Source organism: Venustampulla echinocandica (assembly GCF_003357145.1).
Source record: "Venustampulla echinocandica strain BP 5553 chromosome Unknown scaffold_1, whole genome shotgun sequence".
Classification (NCBI taxonomy): domain Eukaryota; kingdom Fungi; phylum Ascomycota; class Leotiomycetes; order Helotiales; family Pleuroascaceae; genus Venustampulla; species Venustampulla echinocandica.
The window spans coordinates 90,724-112,767 of record NW_022474206.1 but is presented as its reverse complement, the minus strand read 5'-3'; the positions used below and the strand labels follow the sequence as shown (position 1 = coordinate 112,767).

Here is a 22,044-nt window from a genome sequence, read left to right as displayed (position 1 = left end):
TTTGCGGGTAACGGGCAGCGGGTAGCGGGGATGCCGAACTGAACTGTGCACTACGGTGTAACTGTGCGCACTTGACCGTACATCTGCGTGCCCGTTGGCTGAGGAGCGCTTGCTGCAGGAGTTCAAGCCCTTGGCCAACCACCCCAAATAATCCTACGCAAGGTCTAAGTACTAGGTACCTACCTACGTAGCCCAAATACGGCCTTAGCGCTGTACTATCTACTTTGTCTATGCTGCAGTGCATTGCTGTGCTGTACTATCCTCTATACGTCAGCCGGATCCACCCAGCTGCGCTGGTATTTAGCGTCGCATCTATCCGAAATTCTGCTCGTAGCCCATCCACGCCCTACTTTCATCCTTCATCAACACACGCCTTCTGCACCCAATTCCTCTCACTTGCTAGGTGCAAGAGCAAACTACCGTTTTCCTCCTATATATAACTCTGTACGTACGATTGTTGCATTTGTGCACTCGTGTGCACCACCCTACGGAACGCAATTCACTCGAAGCGTACAGTCTAACCATTATAGTCACCCAGAGCCCATTCTTTACCATCACGATGTCATCACAAGGATATTACCAACAAGGAGGCCCGCAGTACCCTCCCCAAGGACAGTACCCTCCCCAGGGACAGTATCCTCCTCAACAAGGCTACCCACAGCAAGGCTATCCGCCACAGGGAGGCTATCCCCCAAACCAAGTATGCAATCCCATTTTTAGTTCGAATGAATGACTGATTGTCATTCTAGATGGCATATGGCCAACCGCAGCAACAGCACCAGCAAGCGCCACCACAAGAAAGCAAAGGTAGCGGAGTGGGCAAGGGTTGTCTTGCTACCTGTCTTGGCTTCATGTGCTGTTGCTTCCTCTGCGAGGAATCCTGCGAATGTTGCTTTGAATGCCTTGGTACGTCTCTATTCAGTCGGCTATAGTTATTGATCTAACCATGCATCAGAATGCTGCTTCTAAAAATCGTTGACGAATTGATTTTCTGTGCTTTTACTGCTCTCGAACGCGCGGCCTCGGAAGAAAAAGAACGGATGAACGGGATGAAAGAGATGGATATTGTGTGGAATATCGGCTGTCAAGGGTCGGTGAGGGCGAAGATGGGAAGGGAAATATGGGATGATGCTCGAACTTTTATATGACCTTACTGCATAGCTGATCAACTAGTGGTTATTTGCTTGGGATACTTTCAATGGGGCAAGGCGGGTTATGGTCAGTCTATAATTCAATGGTTCTTTGCTCTTTTTGCTCTTTACTATGTATTGCGTTTTTGGAATGCATTCGTATCGCTCCTTCCTTCATTACAGCATTGGGGTCCATAAACATCTCGTTTCTAACTAAAAGTTACGGTGTGATGATTCAATCCAATTGCTTCTCTACATTATTAATGGTTACAAGACTCTTGTTTCTCAATAGCCATCTGCCAGTTCCGAGAATATCCTTACCGCTTTTCGCTCCATCCCAATGGACAGACGAAGATGGGGCCGTATTACGATTTGGGATGATGCAAACGAGAGACAAAATGAAGGGCGCAACCAAGAACAAACTCAAGAACGCAATGAACAACAAATTCGAGAACGCAGCGCAGAACAAATTCGAGGACGTAATGTAGAAAGCGATGAAGAAGTCGACGATCGTGAGGCAGAAAAGGAGAATTGGATTCTTAACACTCCAATCGCGCAAGCACAAGATTTTCTATCACCACCATCTACACTGGCCGCAGATGCTTTCAGGGAGAGGCCACCGGTTTTCCGGTTAAGGGGAGATATGGAAACGTAAGACGAAGCCATATCTTGCTCTGGTTCTGGCAGGTTCTAATTTTGAGACACGCAGACCAACGCCTCAGCCAGTTGCCAGGCCAGCTCCTCCTGCGCAAGCACCTGTTCATCCATTACAGCAACGATCTTTTATGGGACCAGTTCCTCCATTGCAGGAACGAGCATTTACGGGACCTCCTCCTCCTGTTCAGCAACAGGCTTTAATGGGACCTGCTCCTCCTTTACAGCAACAAGCTGTTATGGGACCCCCATTATGGCCACCGGTAAGAGGTTTTGGAAGGTATGAAGGAGCGCTCTCTTGTCTATACAGAGGAAATTCTAATCTTTAAGCCAATCTCATCCCCTCAACCCACCGGCTCCACCGATTCCACCAGCTACCTTCCCATTCGCATATACCCCGCTCTATCATGATCCATGGCAGAGCAGTATTCCGTTTACTGAAGAATCTCGGTTTATGCCCGAACCCGGGGCGACTGCTCCTGGAACCTCCAGCTTTGAATCTGCTATGGCTCCCCCACCGACATATCCGAGATGGACTCAACAAGCCCCTAGTCGAATGAGTGGCAGCCAGTATATGGAGGAAAGCCGTTTTGTTCCCAACCCTGCTGCTGGGTCAACTGGAGACCAGAGTTTTGGATCTGCTTCTTCCTTGTCTTGTCCTGCTCCTATGCCAACTGGAACCACTAGCTTTGGAGATCCTAGTTTTATGTTGGGTGCTGCTCCTATGCAACCCCCTAGCTTTGAATCTGCCTCTTCCATGCCCCGTCCTGCTCCTAGGCCAACTGGAGACCAGAGTTCTGGGTCTGCTGGTTTTATGTCGAATTCTGCTCCTATGCCAACTGGAACCGCTCGCTTTGGAGATGCTAGTTTCGTGTCGAACGCTACACTTATTCTCGCCCCTACACCAACTAGAGCCTCCGGATGGCCTACTATCGCTACAGTTGCAAATCCAAGTCTGCCCCCGCAATATCCTATAGTAGATGGAGCAAGTTTCAATCCGGCTATTTCGTCTGCCACCGCAGCGCGCCAACCTGACTTTAATGAGGTACAACAGGAACAAGGGCAGGCTTTTCCTAAGACTAACAGCCCGCCTAATTCGGACTCGGGCATTGGATCTGCTCCTCGCCCTGGCCCATTTCTTGTTGTATCTCCAAGCCCAGCCCCACAGCCTCCAAAGGCAGTTGTACAAACATACTCAGTCTTCAGGGATATGACTAAGGATACGATTGGCACTCTCGCGTCACCTGAACCTTTTAAGGTGCCCATCAAATTACGGAAACGAAAACGAGGTTGGTCTGACAGTAGCAGTCCGCTGGCTTCGCACTACAGGCCATCTCCACTTCCCACGACTTCACAAAACTCGACTCCTAATGTAGACAGGGACTCCAACTGCGACCGTGGTGAAGCTCATACTTCTCCCCCTGATATGAACCTTCCCCCAAGGAACCAGACACAACGAGGGCGAGGACGAGGGCGAGGACGCGGACGAAGACAGGCACCAGTACGAAAACGTATAAGAGTAAGCGGACGAGGACGTGGTCCATCGCGTGCTAAAGCTGATCCACCAACAGCACCTGCTGCCGACTATGGCCATATGTACAGTATTGTCGAAGAGACCAGAAAATGTTGTACACGGTGCGCTGAGACCAATTGGTACTGCGACGGTGAGATACATGCGCAAATTGGTGGGACTAGGGCTTGTACGAACTGTGTCATAGCTGACCTGCAATGCACATTCCCCATGGAATCAATAGAGTCACCAACAGAGAATTTGGTTAGACCTGCAGACAAGATCCCGGTGCTGTCCGTGCGACAACTAAGAGTCCGAAGGTGGATTGATTCCAGAGATTGGATGCCCAGCAACCCTCTGCCATATACCTGCGGCTGGCGGGGGTGCCGCAACTGCACTCTATTCACGGAGAAGGAGTCTTTCGCGAATCACGTTATAACGGCCCATCTAGACGCATGCTTTCGGGACAATATGAGTCTTGAAGAAATACAAGGAACGGCGGTACCTATGACCAACATACCGAACATGGAATCAACGCATGCGTGTCGTGAGTGCAAAAGGACCCAGATTAGTTGCGAGCCCTCTGTAGAACCTGGAGATGATCAGTGTTTCCATTGCAAACTTGTCGGCGCCCAATGCGAATTTAGCCCGGTACGAGTATTGCATACTGGCTTCAACGACAGGTTGGTATTGGGCGCCCCTACAACATCGGAGGAGCATGGACTCAATAGACAGGAACTATTCGAGCACTTCGAACCACCTCTTTAGCCGGAAAATAAAAGGTGGCATTCCAAAATGGGAGAGGCTGATGAATATCGTTGGAAGAAGAGAAGGTATAAAAATGGGGGAGATGGCTCATTGTCAAATTCGTTGTCTCGCTTAAGAGAACGAAAATGTGTATCCATTACAGTTTAGAATAGATCGATAGTAGTATCCTTAAGCTTGGCATAGACCGTAGAAACAAGCTACCACTTCAAGCCTCAAGACTATGCTGAATTGTGAACCGCAAAACCCAACTATTACCCCTAAAGCCTTTAAGTTTTGCTACTGAACGGAATTATATGTCAAGGCTTAGAAAGAAGAAAATATTAAAACGTGACCTGGTGTTCATTTAACACATAAGACTCTAGAATATAGGTTAATAAGGGTAGTCTAGTGACCGATTACCTACCTAACGGGAGGTGCCTGATGTTCTACTCTTTCAGCCTCGCTTATCTTCTTCAACCCCTTAATATACGGCAGCTCGCTTCACTTACTCACTAGCTTACCCTCTAAACTCCCCAAGGTCCCGTTATCCACATTCTATTATATCTCCAAATGCCTCCAAAAGCTCTACAAACCTCCCTCGAGGGTATACATCTTATTCTTGCCCATCCAGCCAAAGGTACCTATAGCTCCCTCCAAAATCAATTATCCACGTCTCTTTCGCCATATCAATGAGAACATTATCAGCTTTCGCGTCATGTAACAAAAAACTTTAGCATGTATTCAATATGCAAGAACCATTTTTTCTGAAGACTCGGGCTTGCGGTGGGCGATATCTCCTATGGTATCTGATTCTTAATGTATGTTAACGATAAGTGAGAGGCGAATATCATAGTAGATGTTGACAATTGGAACAATTATGTGGTGACTGGCATTATAGATTGGGGGGATAGCGGATTTTACCTTGACTGCCTTACTCCTGGAAGCAAGTGTTTGTCGAAGGGCCGTACAGGTCCTTCCAAATGATTGCATATCTACTCCACGCAGGTCAAATTTCATACAACGACCTTCTTCAGAACCCCAATCTGTTACGAAATGGTACCAAGGAAGTCATCATGCAAGATAACATCTTTATGTGATATGGAGATTTCAATTATAGAGGAGTTGTCACTTGTAGAAGAGTTGTCACTTATAGAGGAGTTGTCACTTCCCAGCGGTCTACCAAGAGCTGCCTCGAACTTCGAAATGCTATCCAATACCGGTATACGTATAGATTCGGATTTGTGCAGGTACTCCGCACCCCGAAGATATTTCTTAAGTAGGCTGGGTGGCTTGTGAGGCCGGCATGTTGGTATTGACTTGGTTGGAGTAGGTGTTGATTTCCGTTTCAATATTTGAAGACAAAGCGAGGCGGCTCGTCGGTGGGCTTTGGGAGAACACTATTGAGTTTTCTTAATATTTCAAGGACTACATGATCTCGGTAGATCCGAATCAAAATAATCACTTTCTTTTTGCATTTTTCTTATTCGTTTAGGGAGGCCTGAAGTGAGACATTAGATACAAGCCTAGAGAAGCTTCGTGCATGTAGCAAGTAAATGTTCTAAGTTCAACACAAGGCTATACTGTACATTATATTATGTCGAGGAGGGGACTCTTGTAACACACGTATATAAGCAATTTCTGAGAGCGCCTCTCTGGGGTTTGGACATGGTGCTTTTATTTGTGCCTGCCGGCTTGACTACCTAAAACAATCTATACGGGGGCCAATGTAATTTATTCGTCAAGTTGTACATAGTTCGATGGGAACAGTCCGGATTTCCCACCGTGATGACCAAACCACCAGTCTTCATCAGGGAATTCCTAGATGGTATTAGCAAAAGCTGGGATTAGATGTAGGGAAGTAGCTTACTAGTCCAGTGATCTTGGCTCCTTCGTCAAAACTCAATTCGTTATCTTCTGCAGCCTCGTAGTCATAAACTGCTGTGGCGGTAGGTCCGGATGGCGCGGACGACGGAGCAGCAGCTGGTGCCGCAGGCACTGGTGCTGGCGCGGGGGCCCTCTTTTCTTCTTCCTCAACTAGCTCGACATAGTTGCTTGGGAATAGCCCACTCTCGCCCTTCGAGTTGGTCCCCATCCACCAATCCTCGTCGACCATCTCGATATTAGTCACGTAGTCTCCCTCGATAAGTTCTAATTCGTTGTCTTCGGCTTTCTCGTAGTCGTACTGAATTAGGGCCCTCTTGCCACCGGCCGGAGCGCCTTGGTCAGTTCCGGCGTGAGAGCCGAAAGACGCTTCGGCGACCGCGGCGCCCGCACCTCGTGCGGGATCATGTCCAGCGGGTTCCTCAGTAAGATCTTCTTCGTCCGGAACTCGGCGGCTAATTGATTCGGTGGGTAGAGGTGGGGATGGGGTACGCTGCTCGTGCCTTTCGAATTCGGGTTCCTTGATTCGGGGAACTGGCATGGCAATTCTGACAGGGGAGGTTTCCCGTTCTGGGGTAGGCGGTGTTGGGCTGCGTGGAGCTCGTGCTGGAGGTGGAGGCATGCTGCGAACTTCTTCCTCCTCCTCCTCTGGCTCTGGTCGTGAAGGAAGGCCGGGCATGGCCACACCACCAGTTGGTCGGTTTGAGGTATTAATGGGTGGTGGAGGGGGTGATTGATCCCCAGTCGTGGATCTTGGAATGGTGGGAGCACCCATTGGCACTCCACCCTTAAAGCGGTCTCTCAGTGCGCCAATACCGCCAGCTGGGGATGCAGGAGCCTCTCGTTCTTCTTGTTCGTCTTGTTCGCCTGTTCGTTGTTGGCCAATGCTGCTTGTCCCAGTGGTAGTTGTAGCCACTGGGGCCCAAGACTTGCCACTATAGCCACTCTTCCATTCTCCGCCTCCACTCGTCTGGCTTGTTATAGCTGACGGGACAGTTGCGGCAGACCCAGCTCCACCGGTACCCGTCTCGCGTGCTTTCTTTTCAGCCCAGATCTGAGCCGGGGTCTTACCGCCCTCATCTGCAAAAGTTCTACTTGCAGCTCCAACTGGCGGCGGTGTTGCCGTTGCTGGAGGAGACCGTAGCCCATAAACACCAGGAGTGGGTGGTTTTGTGCCGGTAAAGTTTGATGTGCCGGATCCAAACTTATTGGCAACCTTTGGCTTTGGCAATGACGTGAGTCGCTCTGATTGGGAGAAGACGGCAGTTCGATCAGCAAGAGGCTTCGACTCGTCGCTTGAATGGCTTGTAGCAGAAACTCCTGTTACGGCGGGGGAAAGTCTACTACTTCCATCGTCTCCTGGCTTTTGGGCTCGTGCTCTAATGGCAGCAATGTCGACCTTTCCAACGGGTTCGTAGGCCCCTTTGACGATTGTTGGCCGATTATCTTCTGTTTTCTTGGATTGGGCACGGATAGCAGCTATATCGACCTTCCCAATTGGTTGGTAACCACCTTTTACCACGTCGCTTGATTCTGTGCTCTCCTCTCTTCGCTGCCCGTTAAATCCCACAGGCTCAGGTTTCTGCTTTGTCAATTCGGCCATGTTGACCTTAGTAGGCTTATATGCTGGTGCCACCTTCTCGAGTTGTGATCGCGTCACTTGAGGTGCATCCGCACCCCAGCCATCTTCATCCACATTTGTGTCATTTTGGCCAGGACTTGATCGAGAACTCGCCAAAGGATTGAAGCCGGAAGTCGCAACGCTCGATCGTGTTGGATTAAAAGCTGGCTTGGAGGCTATAGGAGGAGGTGGGCCAGAAGAGGCCGAGGGCGGATTATTGGGAGCGGAGTATTTGGCTCCTGAAGCATCGGCTACCTTTTGGACAATACCCTCTGGTGTGAGATCGCGGTCGGAACGTGCCGTTATTTGGACATGATATCCCTATATTACCAATCAGCAAAGGGCGTCCTTGTCCATATGTATAGGGCCAGCAACGTACATGAAGTATCTTTGAAACGGCGGCAAGATGACTGGTGAAGTAGCCTTTTGTCCTTTCAGGCACACCCTCCCCACACTGATCGTGTTAGCTTCCCATCGCGACAGGACTGCCTTTGCAGCAGCTACTACTCACCCATCCAATCAAGACATATTTTGGGAGAGTGGTGTTTGAGTCCTTGACTTTGACAAATGCAAATTGAACGCGGCCTTCGGAGAAGTCTTCGATCAAGTCAACAAGCTCCCCCTCTATTCGTTTCGGGCAAGCAGTTAGCAGAGCTCCAATTTCGGGTTGCCACAACCTGGCAAGATCGGCTTACCTCCAGTACTTTGCACCTTCAGCACACTCTCCTTGCCGCCGCTGTCCTGCTGGAAGGCATTCACGAGCGGGGCGGAAACGGAGAAGAGCGCCCATTGCCCGTAGGTCGGGGAGCTGGCGGCGGGCCCAGAGGGCGGTGGGGAATTGACCACGCCGTTGTATGAGGACTTGATGGAGGGGCCATTGGTGGAGGTATTTAGGGAGGCCATCTCGAAATAAAGCGCAAGTGTGAAGGAGCGTGTATATTAGAAATGACAGCGAGACCTCTGGAGAGCCGGAAATGAGATGTTGAGAGGGTCGGTATCACGGCCATGCGAGAATCTTCGTCATCCTGTTTGATGCGAGGATGCCCAGCGGCTTGGGGCTGGGGCGCTGGGGGCTGTGGCGGCCTGAAGGGGCTTAGCGTTGATGGCTGGCGAGGGTAGCTAGACAAGGGATAGCGTGAGCGGGTACGAGTACGATATATATGGCACGTGACGGTATGTTGCCTTATTGCCTGATTACTTTGTTGATGCCTTGTTGCCTCATATCTAAATTGGTGCCTTGGTGCCTTATAATTCCATTGGTGCCTCAGTCCTCAACCCAATGGGGTACTTAGGTACATCCCTTCGGCGTTCCCTTCGCGCGCTCTCAGCCAACCGATCCTGCAAGGCGAGCGGACGCCCTGCGCCAATCCGCCTTCAACCTTCACTCAATCTTTAACCCTCAACCACGATTTCTGCTCCCTTACGCATACATCATCCACCAACATCTCACGTCCCTCCAGGAGAGTACATATACTACACCCACCCCCCCAAAAGCCTCCTCGCCCCCTCGACCCTTTCTCTCTCTCGCGCATCTTTTCCTCTCGCTCTTGCAGCGGCTTCTTGTCGCTGCTGCTTCACTTTCGTTACCTCTGCGACTGTGCAGCTTTGTATCGCGGAGCTTGGTGCTCATGACGCAGTGTCCTTTTCTTCACCAGCCCTATACTTGAGATTTTGAGGCATTTTTGCCCCTCCGAGAGTCTGCCTCTCTCCCTTGGTTCGTTGTATTTTGGTCTGGTCACCGATCACCATACAACAACCAATTACTGTTTCTTTTCCTTCGTGTGGTTTTCTTTTGTCCCGGTGTGGTGCATCTTCTCTGGCAGCTTCTGCGATTCTAGACGTGGCACAAATACAAACTCCTTTCTAATAACCACGATGGAAGCAACGAGCAGCGGCGCCTCTTCAGGCGACACCGAGTCAACACCAGCAGACCCTACTCCTATTGACGCGTCCCCGGTACGGGACCCCCGTGGCACCATCAGCAAGCAGCCCTCCTCCGAGAGAGAAACCACTACCCTTATCGATAATGACGACTCGGCCTCTGATGTTTCCATGTCTGCCGACTCAGACGACGAGGACGATGGAGACGATGAGGGGACCAATGCATCTGCCAGTCATACCATCCCCTCTGCCACTAATTTGGCGCGATCGACTTCGGCCACTGTTACCCCCCCAACGGACGCGTCGAGAAAGCGGAAACATTCGGGTTCCGCACAGGATACTCCAAATGGCCAGCTGGAGCATGAATTCCTCCACGAGGTTCGGAAACGCGTGAAGCCAGATTTGGAACTTGAGCCCTATAGGACTCCAGAAGGACGTCTGTGCCAGGACAAGTCTCTTTTGCCAGCCGAGCTATGGCATCATATTTTCACTTTCTGCCATCCAAGAGTTTTGGGTCGCTTGTTGCAAGTCAACAAAACTTTCCATGCCTATATTGACCCTTCAGGAACCAGTTCCATTGTTCCCCTTTCAAAATCTGCTTTGCAGATATTACAGCCGGATGCTATATGGCGGGCGTCTAGACTTCGGTTCCGACATGGTATGCCTGGGCCCGTTATAGGAAAGTCTGAACTAGATATGTGGAGAATGGCTTGTGATACTTTCTGCCAATTCTGCCACAAGCGGCAAGCAATCTCCCCGGCGCCCATGGATCCATGGCATCCTGGCCCTGGCCAGAATGGAGTTGTGTGCGTCTGGCCATTTGGTATCCGTACTTGTGGCTCTTGCCTGGAAGCGAAATCAACCAAGGTAGGTAGTTTTTGTCTTGTTTTGGAGATCATAGCTTAAGACCCCCAACTGATCATATTGTAGGAGATTGATCTACTGCTATCATCCTCCATTCCATCTCTGCTGATGCCCGCGCTTCCATTCGTCTTCCTTACCAATGAGCTCCATGTTATTCCTCCAGCCGTTCTTCAGAATGGACAGCAGCCGTCTACAGTTCAGATCACCAAGCGCTTTCTCAATTCACATATTGATGAGATCAAAAAGGATTTTGATGAGGCCAAAGCCTTGGGAGCCGCGCCTGCGGAAGAATGGCTCAAAGGGCTAGAGAATCGCGGAAGGGAGAGAAGAACTGATGCCGCCCGCTGGGAACGATACGAATCTCTTGGCGGCGTTGCAACTATGTCTAACGTTGGAAACCCAGAGACCCCATATACTGAGAATGGCAGGTTGCCGTCTCCTGCGGTTCATGCTGTGAAGAAGGAGCTGGCAGTGAAAGCGGAGCATGTAGCAACGGCAGACACAATCCCGATGTTTCCATCTCAAGGTGTCAATTCTGGTCAACAAACAAGGCAGTACCCATTTCAAGGACCGCCACCTTCTCAGCCCATAAACACCAGTTTTCGTGAGTGCTAGATGACCCTTCCCCTCCTTTTCTCTTCCTTAACGCCACTGCTAACCACTAGAGGCTCTAGCAACAAATACACCAGCACGCTTTGACTCGCCGTCACAAAACAGATTTGGCTCATATCCCCCTCCCCGGGCCCATCAACAGCCCAGACATGAGAGAACGAAAGAGGAGGTTGCCCAATTGAAAGCGGCACGCCGCTTGGAGATAGAGCGACGCTGCATGCTCCTTGATCCACCGCTAACCCCTGGTGTTCTAGCACATATTCCCTCATTTCAGGCTGCGATACAGATAATCCAACCACTGAATGATGGTGCATGGGAAGTATTGAAGCCGCGACTGCTTTCTCAGCGTGGAGAGGCTGAGCAACGAGAGAATGAGCGGCTCGCTCAGACCCGAGCGGCTCAAGACCGGTTCGATGAGCGCCGCCAGCAGGACTCCCAAGTCAGAGTAGTAGAAACCCTAGATTCTGTTGACAAGGAATGGGATGATATCCAGGCTCCATTACGGGCCAGAATTGGTGGGTATGCTGACGAGATCATCCGGGACGGCTGGAGTGGCGGCGACAAGGTGAATTACGAAAATTGTCCCAAGTTCGCCGCGGATGTTTTGATCTACGTACGAAAGAGATTCTATGCGGAGGTAGCCAAAGATGAAGCAGCCATACGCGCGACTGGTCAAGAGCCTGCAATGGACCCTCCTAACGGACCCTGCCTTCGGAAGTTAATCCTGGAGAACATGAAATGGGTCTTCGACACTAAGATTAAGCCGCACACTGAGCAACACCGTAAGGAACTCTTTCTTTGTAATGCTTGCGAGACCAATCCAAAGTACTACGGCTTTGAGGGAGTTATCCAGCATTACGCGGCCAAGCATACCAATGCGCTTAGTGTGGGGAGTGTCGTCGTACATTGGAAATCTGAATGGCCAGAGTATCCCCCTTTCAACCCAGATCCCGCTTCTGTGGCACATCCTCCTTACTATTCCGTTGCGCCAGGCGCCAGTGCGCCTTATCCAAGCAACCCTCCACCATTGCAGCAAAATTTTGGATATGGTGGGTATCACCCTGCCCCAGTTTCGGCCCCTATGGCAGCTCCCATACCGGCTCCTATGCAAGGTCCTCCACAAGGCCCGATCCAAGCCCATATGCAGGTTCCCAACCCCCAGAGCTATCAGCAAAGCCCCGGTCCTTACTATGGCCATCCCCAATTTGGCGAGCCATACTCGGGACATCAGAATGGACCGTACGCACCCCCACAAGCGTACCAGGACACTTCCCACAGTTACCAGGCTCCGCAGTATTCTGTTGCCCCACCACCGCCTAATGTTGGATTCCATGAAGGACCCCAAGACTATACCCACCAAGGCTTTGGCGGCCAGTACCCACCACCGAACCAAGGGATGTATACATCTCCAAGCCAAGGGCAGTTGTACCCAATATCCGCCGCAGAAAACCCAGGACAGCAACAGGGGTATAATCCGCCGCAGAACCATTATGACCCTGCTTACAATCAGCCGGCTTCCTATCCTTCTAATGGTGCTGTGCCTGGACCTCAAGTGACCGAGGAATACAAGGCCCAGCTCAATGATGTGGCAAAGAATGCCCGTGAGGTTTGGAATACTATCAACCCTATCAAGGAGATTCCCGGAAGTGTCAAGGTTTATACCGTCATTTATCATATTTTGCAGAGGTTTCGGGATACTTACCAAGATGACCCTCCATTATCAATGATCATTGATGGCTTATCGAACAATAAAGAAATGCGCCCAGTGCGAAATATTAATGGACTCCTGTGCAAAGCATGCACCCAAGGGATGGCGGGTTCCAGGTCGGTGCCCCAGAAGAAGCACTTCTCTTTCCCACAGCTCGTGAGCCACTTTCACACAGTCCATGAGGAAGGGATCCCCAAAAATAGTGTTGGCCGTCCACCTGATTGGAAAACGGATATGGTTGAGCTTCCTGACCTATCAAAATTGACATCGCTGGTTACTGGTTCCCGAAAAGATGACCGGAGACTTAAGCTCATCACGGAAGCAATTCCAGAGATCATCTCACCTCCAAAGCCCGTTTTTGAGGAGCTACGGGATATCCCAAGGAATGAATATGGAGCTATGGACAATGGATCGTACGCCGAGCTTGCTCCCTCGCAAGACAACCATGACAAATACTACACCGCTGGCAACCGTGACAAGCCTTTGGAAGCTGGCGGGTCTCCTTATGCCAACGAGGAGTACGATCCTCGGAATCCTCGCGATATCCCAATTGAACCAAGACCTTTATTCAAACCTGCACATCAGAATGGCTATCCTCGAGAAGCAAATCCGGATGACGCTCCACCACGGTATAGGTTTGCGCGGCGTGAAGAGAGCCGAGCCGACCTCCCTCATCAAGTACACTCGGACCGACCATATCTCAATCAAAGACCGGTATCTCCGCCATCACAAGCTAGGATATCTGGCGATTATGATCGCGTTGTCATACCGGATGATAGGTACATGGATAGGCGTGCCCGTTACCGGGAACCGGTCGACGTTCAATATCGGATACGGCATGATCCGTCTACCTTGCCTTCTGACAATCAGGAACCTCTACGCTCTGGTCGAGATTATCGAATGCAGAATCTGGAATCATATGAAGCAAATAGACGAGATATTCCGGTGCGCGACAACCGAGTTAGAGACGGACATGTGCAGCCTTTGGAGGATGCATCGGCTCAACAAAACCGCATATTTGCAGTGGTCGAGCAAATTTCACGGCAAGCTCAGCGAGCCCGGGATGTGAAACCACAGGAAGAGCCTGCGGAGGCTGGTTCGGAAGATGGAGAATTGCGAGCGGGCCCAGTGGCACAGTCTGAAAAGCGCCAGTCTGGGCCGGCTGATGAAGCAAGCGATGCCGCTGAGCGGTTCTTGAATAATTTCCTTGCAGGGGATACCCCTAGAGACACTGCCATTAAGACAGAACGCCGCGAGGTAGACGACGTTGGAGCCAAACGGGAGCCCGATCGTGGAGATAGCGAGCGTGTGTATCAACCCAAGGATGAAACCCGTCATCTGCGCGACGACTACGAGGATAGCATTATACCTTCTCGTAGAGTGCGTCCCGCAGAACCTGTTGTCGGAGACGCTCCAGGGAATGGGTACATTGTCCATGAACGCCCATCGCAAGGTCAGCCTCGAGCTTATGCCTACGAAGACCGCTATGTAGGATCGGCTCCAGAGCATACGGTCCAACGAGAAAGGTCTCCTGAATTAGTGGATCGTCGTTACAAACTGAATAACGTTGTGTATCGGGACGAACGACAAACTAGCACCCATCGAACACCTAGTAGATATGCTAGGTACGAGAGTGTCCGGCTGGAGAACGACCGCGTACGTTCAAGATCACCAGTATACGTTAAAATGGGCTCGCAGCCAGGGCCATATCGCGAACGGAGCCCGGCTGCTCATCCATTACATCCGGAGCCTGTCTATCGCACACGCACGCCTCAGCCAGTGGCAGACGAGATTGCTTACGAGAGGCCTCCCCGCCAAGAATACTACCGTGTTTACGCCGATGAGCCTCGGGCACGGGAGCCTCCATACGCAGAAGCATACGAGACTCGGGCGCGGGAGCCTCCCTACGCGGAAGCATATGAGCTTGTTCGAGTTGCGGATTCTCAGGGCGAATACGTTATTCGTAGACCTGTTCGTCGAGAGCCCGAGCCAATATATGCAACTTATGAAGATGATGGCTACAGTCGGCAACCAGTATATGAGAGCCGTGCACCGGCTCCACGGGCAGAGTCCGTTCTATATGAGGAGTATGACCCTCGACATCCAGCGCCACCACCTATAGCTCCAGTCCGCCAGGCCAGCAGGTACCAGTAGATGATAGACGGAGGATTTCGCTCTAAATAATATTTTCTTTTTCCTGTACAAAATTTCCGATGCAACCTCTGTTCATCGTTGTTATCGAGATTTCCCTTGCGTCCTTAAATTCCTAATGTTGCATGCTTGGCGCTTTTCATTGCATGGCCGCCAAACTGTTTTGTACAAAATAGCTCATTGTACAATTACCTTTCTGGGGTTGGTTTACTTCTGCTTTTCATCGGTTATTTTGCACAGCGCGGCGGTATTGTCTTGTTTGTATACTCGCGCTGTTTTCAAGCATTGCTCAGGGGAGCTGCACCGTGCTTTGGAGTTGGAATGCGCACCGTCGTATCTTAGAAGGTCGGACGGGTATCCTAATTTCGGTTTGTTTGGACTCATTTCCCTCGCCTTTGTATTATAGAAAAAAGTATCCGGGAGAACAACCTATGTTCGATATTCCACTTAATAAATGCTCTTGCTGCTATGGACGTTTTATACAAGTGCTCGTGAAAAGTATATTTGGGTTACATGCACTATAATATTCTATAGACAGACTGCGAACCCGCCGAAACAGCAACGACAAGAAATAGAAAGTAATTAAAAATATAAAAAAAGCAAATGAAATATCCTCACGGAGCGCTGGATACTGAGAAACTTCAGCTATACTACCCTCCAAGCTTTTGTTGTCTCTAGCGGAACATCCAGGATCACTCTAGGTTGTTGGGTGTGGTCCCTTTTTGAACCAATACACCACGCCTGCCTAGTCGCCTGTTTCCAGTTGTTATTCGGCTTCTGCTTATTTGTTATATATACCTTACGTATCCGGAGGCGGTGGAGGGAGGCTCGGTCGAGCGTTAGCCGAGACGGACTTTATATGCTAGTGGGGGGTTATTTGTACTTGGGTAAGCTAAGTGATAATTATGTTATTATTGTGAAGTTGGGTTGCGGAGTACAGGGAGAGTGGTGGTTAGATCTTATCGTCTTGTGGTTTTTTTCCATAATATATTATCACCATACGAGGTTACTGTTCGAATCTTTAGACCCCAATTGTACGCAAAACCCAAACATCTAATTCGTGATATAAAGCTAAGAACTAGATACAAAAACACACCTTACCATCAAAACTACCTAATAAAAGTAAATAAAACCAGAACCCAAATTCCAGTGGATACCCCTCGAACGGCTTTACCTTATGAAATCGTCATATAAATAGACACCAAAACGGACAACCGGGAATAAAATCAGCTAAAGAACGTTACAAAATAGCGGGGTCCCGCGGCTTAAGGATCCGAGTTTGGCCGAGAACGAGAAAATGACCCGGCGCAAGGAGAATTTTGGTTTATTTATCTGACGTGTTTCCGCTTTTTATTTATTTCTATTCTGGAAACCTTGAAGGGAGAGAGGTTTTGATGCTCCCTATTTTGAAATTCTTGTGATATATCTTGTTGATGTTGCCGCAATAGGGTAGGGAGACTTGGACGGTTTGTGGGTGAGTTACGCATGACTTTAGATATTATTGAATGGGGCTAATTTGGTAAAGCAGTACTATTTCCCTCGAGGATTCTTTATCTGGTCTTTTGTGCGATGATGGGTTTTGTTGGTGTTGGTGGTGGTGCGCCAGGAATGGGTTGCATCTTATCGAGCAGCACGCATCAGAGCACGACATCATCCTTAAACCGAGAATATCATGGCAGAGACCCAAACGAGGGCACACGAATAGCTACCGCCTCACAGATGTCTGCAAGAGGCCGCGGGGGATACGACATGTCGAACACTTGAGACGCCGATTCAGGGAATTGATCGCGATATATATTGAAGCCAAGATCGCTGTGTTGGTCGGAATGGAGGAGGATCAGGAATGTGAAAACGACTTTGCCTCAAGTTGCGCCGACCGAGAAGTCACATAAGCATGCTGCAGACACCTCTACCGTGTGTTGGTGGAGTTTCCAGGAGAATAGTTCCATGTATTATGGGGCATCTGAGCTGTTTTGAATGGCTTTTGGCAGCCAAACGGGCCGGCCTGGAGCAGCATCAAGTACGCAGTCTCGACACCTGCCATGGGGTCGCCCCTGAACAGCCTATGATAGAAGGCTGGCTGGCCACGCCGCGGTCCCAAAGCTATCGTGTGGCTGCGCTGCGGAGTCGACTCGGACATTCATCATTTAGGCTGCGTTGGACAAAGGTATAAGCAGCTGTGCTGTATATAGCTGCCGTGCAGCCTGCAACAAAGCGCCGCGGATCAGATGGTCTTTGTTACCGGCTTGGTAAAAGCAGTGGACCGCAAACACAGTTATCCGCAGACTCCGGCGTGTTGCTGCGGACAAAGTTGGCTCGGATTGTTCATAAGGGTCAGCATCTCGAAGAGAACGCCTCTGCGCTGTTGTTGCTCCTCGATCAATCAATCCTTCTCTTCAGTATCGCAAAATCTCCATCTCGCACTCAAGCAATAACTCTTACAACTTGAAGCGCAGGCGACAATAGTAGCACCAGCACCAGCACCAGCACCAGCATCATCATATCAGATCCTTCTCGGGGTTGCTCTCCGGACCGGGACCTCGCTGACCGAAGGGCTCGCTCGAGAGTTGACAGGAGAGTCAGGTGTGTGTCGATAACCCGGCATTTATACCAAGTATCAGCCACGATGGGATCTTGAAGGACGGCCATTCTCCTTTTCGGAGTTGCGAATCAGGAGACCTGAGTCGAGTCGAGACGAACTGAACTAAAAAAAAAAGTCGGAGAGGCCGGCGATCAAGACTTAAAGACAAGAAGCGAAGAAACATACCTTACTCTTCAACCGGGAACAGAAATCCACGTTCTTTTTCAATTCGGTAAGGGAGCTCCTCGTCTCTGATCTCTTATCGACGTTATCAGGAAAATCTCTTATCGATAAAGAACTGATTCGATCTCAGTTGGGTTTTCCTAGCGTAGCCCTATACTATAGTTTTGCCTCCCAGCCCGACCCAGCAGCTGCACGAATTATTCTGCAATCCTGACGTCGCCCAGGGCCCGGCCCTGCCTCTGTCTCTGCCTCTACCGCCTTTAACTGTTTCGACCTCGTCTCTTCAGCCTCGTGGTCCAGATATCGTCTCCATCTCCAAACTTCTTCCCTCACAACTCCTCTTACCTTTACCCTCAACCAACAACCAACAACCAACCACATCCTCAACCAACATCTTTCCATCTCCATCCATCCACCCTTACACAACCCCCTTCTATCAAAGAACTCTCTCCATTTTGTCGTCGCGCCCGGCTGCGCGCTGTCGCGTGGAGTGACGAGGTTTGATACTTACTACCTTACATCCAATATATCCGGAATTGTCCTTCACTTTCCCCGGTGTGTCGGTAGTAACTCGCCGACGCACGGCTGCCGATCTCCAGCAGTCACCAACAAAAACCACAAAACCTTCCGCCACACTGCGCCTGCACCTGCATCACTGCTTCGGTGCAGCAGCAGCAGCAGCAGCAACTCTCCCCGTCATCTCCATGCCCGCCATCGTTGTCACTGGCGAGCCCGACAAGCCGTCCATCTGTGAGTAATCCAACCTCCAACTGCAACTTCAGCCTCAACCTCCCACTTCCATTCCACCTCTGGTCATCGCAATCGCAATCGCTATCCCAACATCACCTGTGTTGCACATGCGAGGGAACTCTCAGCTAACTAACCCGTCGCCCGAATAGCACCACCACGACGCCAGGCCCAGCTCTCCGACATCGCCAAAGGCCTTCTGAATCATCGCTCGTGGGCAGCTATGCCGTCGAGCAACGCCCAGCAGCCGGCGCCGCCGGATGCCATCACGAACATCACCGCCGACCATTTCCAGCTGCCTGAGTCACATGTGTCGAATAGCTCAAATGGCACTCAATCGAACGACATCCAGACGAATGGCGATTCTCGTCTTGCTCCTCCCATGACGGTGCCCGGCCGCGCTCTACACCCTCCCGCGGTCCACCATGTGCCTGGCCTTCCTAATAGCCTTCTCCATGGCATCAATCATACCTTGAGCGATACGCCTCTCCCAAGCGCTCCAACTTCGACTCCGGCTAGCCCCCGTCTGTAAGTATTTCTCTCCTGTCTTCCTGCCTGGTGAATTGTTGCCCCCGTAATTTGTGGTTGCGCCTGTATTTGTCAAGCGGCTCCTGCATGCTACTGCCCTTACATACTTCACTTTAATCCAATGCAAGCAGCAACTAATTGAGAAAATAGTTTCCCAGTTAGACAAAACTCCGGAATTACCACCCCTCGAGTTCGACCACCTGCGACGACCCTGAATATTCCTGGCATGACCAGATCCCGCGTCTCCCCGGATGGAAAGATATCACAGCGGGATGTGGGCGCGAAGCTGGTGGTGATCATGGTTGGCTTGCCGGCTCGGGGAAAATCGTACATTACCAAGAAGATCCAGCGCTACCTCTCCTGGCAACAGTATGAGACCCGGATTTTCAACGTGGGCAATCGCAGACGCGGAGCAGCAATCCCCTCGCAGAACCTTCCCGAGCAACCAATCCAGGATTCGCCAGTGGCCTCCCCCCCTGCCGTTGATGCTCCCACTCAGGCTGCTCGCATTCTTCTCAACGGCTTGGATCCAGAACAAGGTCAACCACCAAATAGGAAGACGAGACTCCCTAGCGCAGAGGAGATGGACCAGTCTGCCAAGTTCTTTGACCCGCAGAACACGGTGGCTGCCCAGCTAAGAGATCAGGTGGCAATGTCGACATTGGATGAGCTTCTCGATTTTCTCCTGAACCAGGGCGGCTCGGTTGGTATCCTAGATGCTACGAACAGCACGATTCAACGCCGGCAACTCCTCTTCGACCGTGTCAAGGAACGAGAGCCGAAGCTCGGTATCCTCTTCATCGAAAGTGTTTGCGAGGACAAGAAGCTGCTTGAGACCAATATGCGCTTGAAGCTCCGCGGTCCAGATTACCGCGACAAGGACCCTGAAAGCTCCTTGGCAGATTTCAAGAAGCGTGTGGAGGCGTATGAGAGTGCGTACGTGCCTCTTGGCCAATACGAGGAAGATCATAATATGCAATACATCAAGATGATCAACGTGGGACAAAAAGTCATCCATTATCAGCTCCAAGGCTTTCTATCTTGTGGTATTGCATCCTACCTGGCTACCTTCAACCTTTCGCCCAGCCAGATTTGGATTACGCGCCACGGGAAGTCTGAGGATAATTGCCTTGGTAAGCTGGGCGGGGATTCAGAGCTTACTATGGAAGGCCGAAATTATGCTACAGTTCTCTACAATTTTATCACCCTGAAGCGGTCTGAATGGGAGGAGGATCAGATGCGGCGTGCTTCGTTGTCAACTGAACTTCCGCCTAAGCCGGGCGACCGCACCCCACCATATCCTGAGCTCCTTGGGGATCTTGATGCGAAGAACTTTTGCGTTTGGACCTCCATGCTGAAGCGGAGCCGTGAAACTGCAGCCGATTTCGACGAGGATGAGAATTACGATGTGAAGAACTGGGAGATCCTTAATGAGATTCACGCTGGCAAGTTTGAGGGCATGACATATGAAGACATCAAGAAGAATTACCCCGAGGAATATGCCAAACGTGCTAAGGATAAGCTTAATTACATCTATCCAGGCGTCGGTGGAGAAGGATACCTTCAGGTCATCAACAGGTTGAGGGATATGGTACGCGAGCTGGAGCGGATCAAAGACCATGTCCTTATAATCGGACATCGCTCTGTCTGTCGCGTCCTCATGGCCTACTTCATGGACCTTACCCGAGACGACATCGCCGACTTGGACGTTCCGCTTGGACTTCTTTTCTCGATCGAGCCAAAGCCTTATGGTATCGAATTTCATGCATACCGATACAACGAGAAACAGTTCTGGTTTGACGAGCTTGTTGACTACAAGCCTCAGAGGGAAACTGAGAAGGGAAACTAATCGGTTAACCTTCCACCCTCCATGGATCAAAGCCGTTTATCGTCTCGCGACTTTCATGACCTTGGATCCATCACAATCTGAAGGGTTTTTACTACTTCAAACCTCCACTCTGCAGCAATAGCATTCCGGTAATGCTTTTCACTTCCGGATTTAGCACAACCTAAATGGTCTGTCCTTTATCGCTATTTGCACCATAGCACCCTTTTAGCTGGGGCTTCTAGATTTTGACAACCCGACATAACAGTCATTGTCTAACGAAGCCTGGATTCCCTTTTCTCATACGACTCAACACGAATTCCCTGTTAATACAATTTTTTTTAACGCACGCCGCTCAACCATAGCTCGCACTCTCGATGGGATTCTCTGCTACACGTTCATGGCTATTTAGAACGAGACAACTGGGCATTATTCGATTTCTTTATGTCCTGGATCACGACTAAGTGACGGCGGAACGGCGTTCATCACACTTTAGCGGACGGGAGGATCCCGATCTGGACTTTTAAGGTAGCATAACTATGAGCACTTTTCCTTTTTTTTTAACTTTGACTTTGACATTAATATGGATCATCTGGCGTTGGCAAATGGTTTCGGTCCATCCTTGCATAGCGATAAGTGGCATTAAGATTGGCGTTTGGCTGTATAATAGTTTGCGGATTTGATTTTCGGGGGGGGATTTTATGGCAACAACTGCATGGAAATGGCGCATCAAGAAAGGGTGGGAGTCGTTCTATACCGGTACTGGCTCTCGCCGGGAATTCAACGAAGCTGGCAAGCTCCAGACCATTGACTTGTACATAGATGCAGTTTGCCCCAAGTCTCTTCAGTAGAGCATACACGTACATTACTTTGCAAATATGTCATAATATTCATCTGTGAGATTGATAAGGTATCTCAAGAGTCAGGATCCTTTATAACTAGGGTATATCGCTATTCGTCCGTAATATAAAGAACAAAGCACGAAGAGTAATACAATTATAGAACTTATATCTGGGCCCATATATTTTATCCGGCGAGTTTTGTGTTTTGGATATTTCCAAGGCTAGGTACTTCACAAATTGACGATTCCCCGCCAAGCTGTGATCCAGCTCCTGCGCTCCGCCACAGCCCTGTCACATCGGACTCCCCAGAAGCAGAAGCAACTCCACCGTCCTCTCCGCATTGCCCATCCACGATCATTCATACCCAGCCTGCGTCCCATGGGCCGATCTCTCAGGCTTTGGAGTCTGACTCGTAGGTCGCTGTGACTATCCCACCAGCAAACTGCTCTCCAACATCTGGGAAACCAGTCCAGCCTCGTATGTCCTGCTCCTTCCAGCACGCGCAATCACCCCGCCCACGCCGTTTGCGTAGTCTTCTTTGTCCCACTCCTGCTGTACCTAATTCCTAGGCTGAAACTA

General features: G+C 50.3%; 4 protein-coding genes across 4 annotated transcripts; 3 read left to right on the top strand and 1 right to left on the bottom strand.

Moving 5' to 3' along the window:
• Positions 1-559: 559 nt before the first annotated feature.
• BP5553_02575 (uncharacterized protein) lies at positions 560-4,062 on the top strand (the record flags this gene model as incomplete). Its single annotated transcript, XM_032011198.1, has 7 exons — positions 560-700; positions 750-853; positions 956-1,094; positions 1,174-1,218; positions 1,423-1,781; positions 1,840-2,064; positions 2,115-4,062. The coding sequence occupies 7 exons, from the start codon at positions 560-562 to the stop codon at positions 4,060-4,062; spliced, it is 2,961 nt and encodes a 986-aa protein (XP_031870891.1).
• Positions 4,063-5,772: 1,710 nt separating this feature from the next.
• Positions 5,773-8,446, bottom strand: BP5553_02574 (Actin depolymerizing protein; the record flags this gene model as incomplete). Its single annotated transcript, XM_032011197.1, has 5 exons — positions 5,773-5,859; positions 5,909-7,864; positions 7,923-7,997; positions 8,055-8,167; positions 8,239-8,446. The coding sequence occupies 5 exons, from the start codon at positions 8,444-8,446 to the stop codon at positions 5,773-5,775; spliced, it is 2,439 nt and encodes an 812-aa protein (XP_031870890.1).
• A 972-nt stretch (positions 8,447-9,418) lies between these two features.
• BP5553_02573 (uncharacterized protein) lies at positions 9,419-14,762 on the top strand (the record flags this gene model as incomplete). The annotated part of the gene is made up of 3 exons (XM_032011196.1): positions 9,419-10,291; positions 10,355-10,892; positions 10,954-14,762. 3 exons carry the CDS (start codon positions 9,419-9,421, stop codon positions 14,760-14,762), a joined length of 5,220 nt encoding a protein of 1,739 aa, XP_031870889.1.
• A 3,465-nt stretch (positions 14,763-18,227) lies between these two features.
• BP5553_02572 (Phosphoglycerate mutase-like protein) lies at positions 18,228-20,647 on the top strand (the record flags this gene model as incomplete). The annotated part of the gene is made up of 3 exons (XM_032011195.1): positions 18,228-18,273; positions 18,423-18,798; positions 18,949-20,647. The coding sequence occupies 3 exons, from the start codon at positions 18,228-18,230 to the stop codon at positions 20,645-20,647; spliced, it is 2,121 nt and encodes a 706-aa protein (XP_031870888.1).
• Between the last annotated feature and the right edge of the window lie 1,397 nt (positions 20,648-22,044).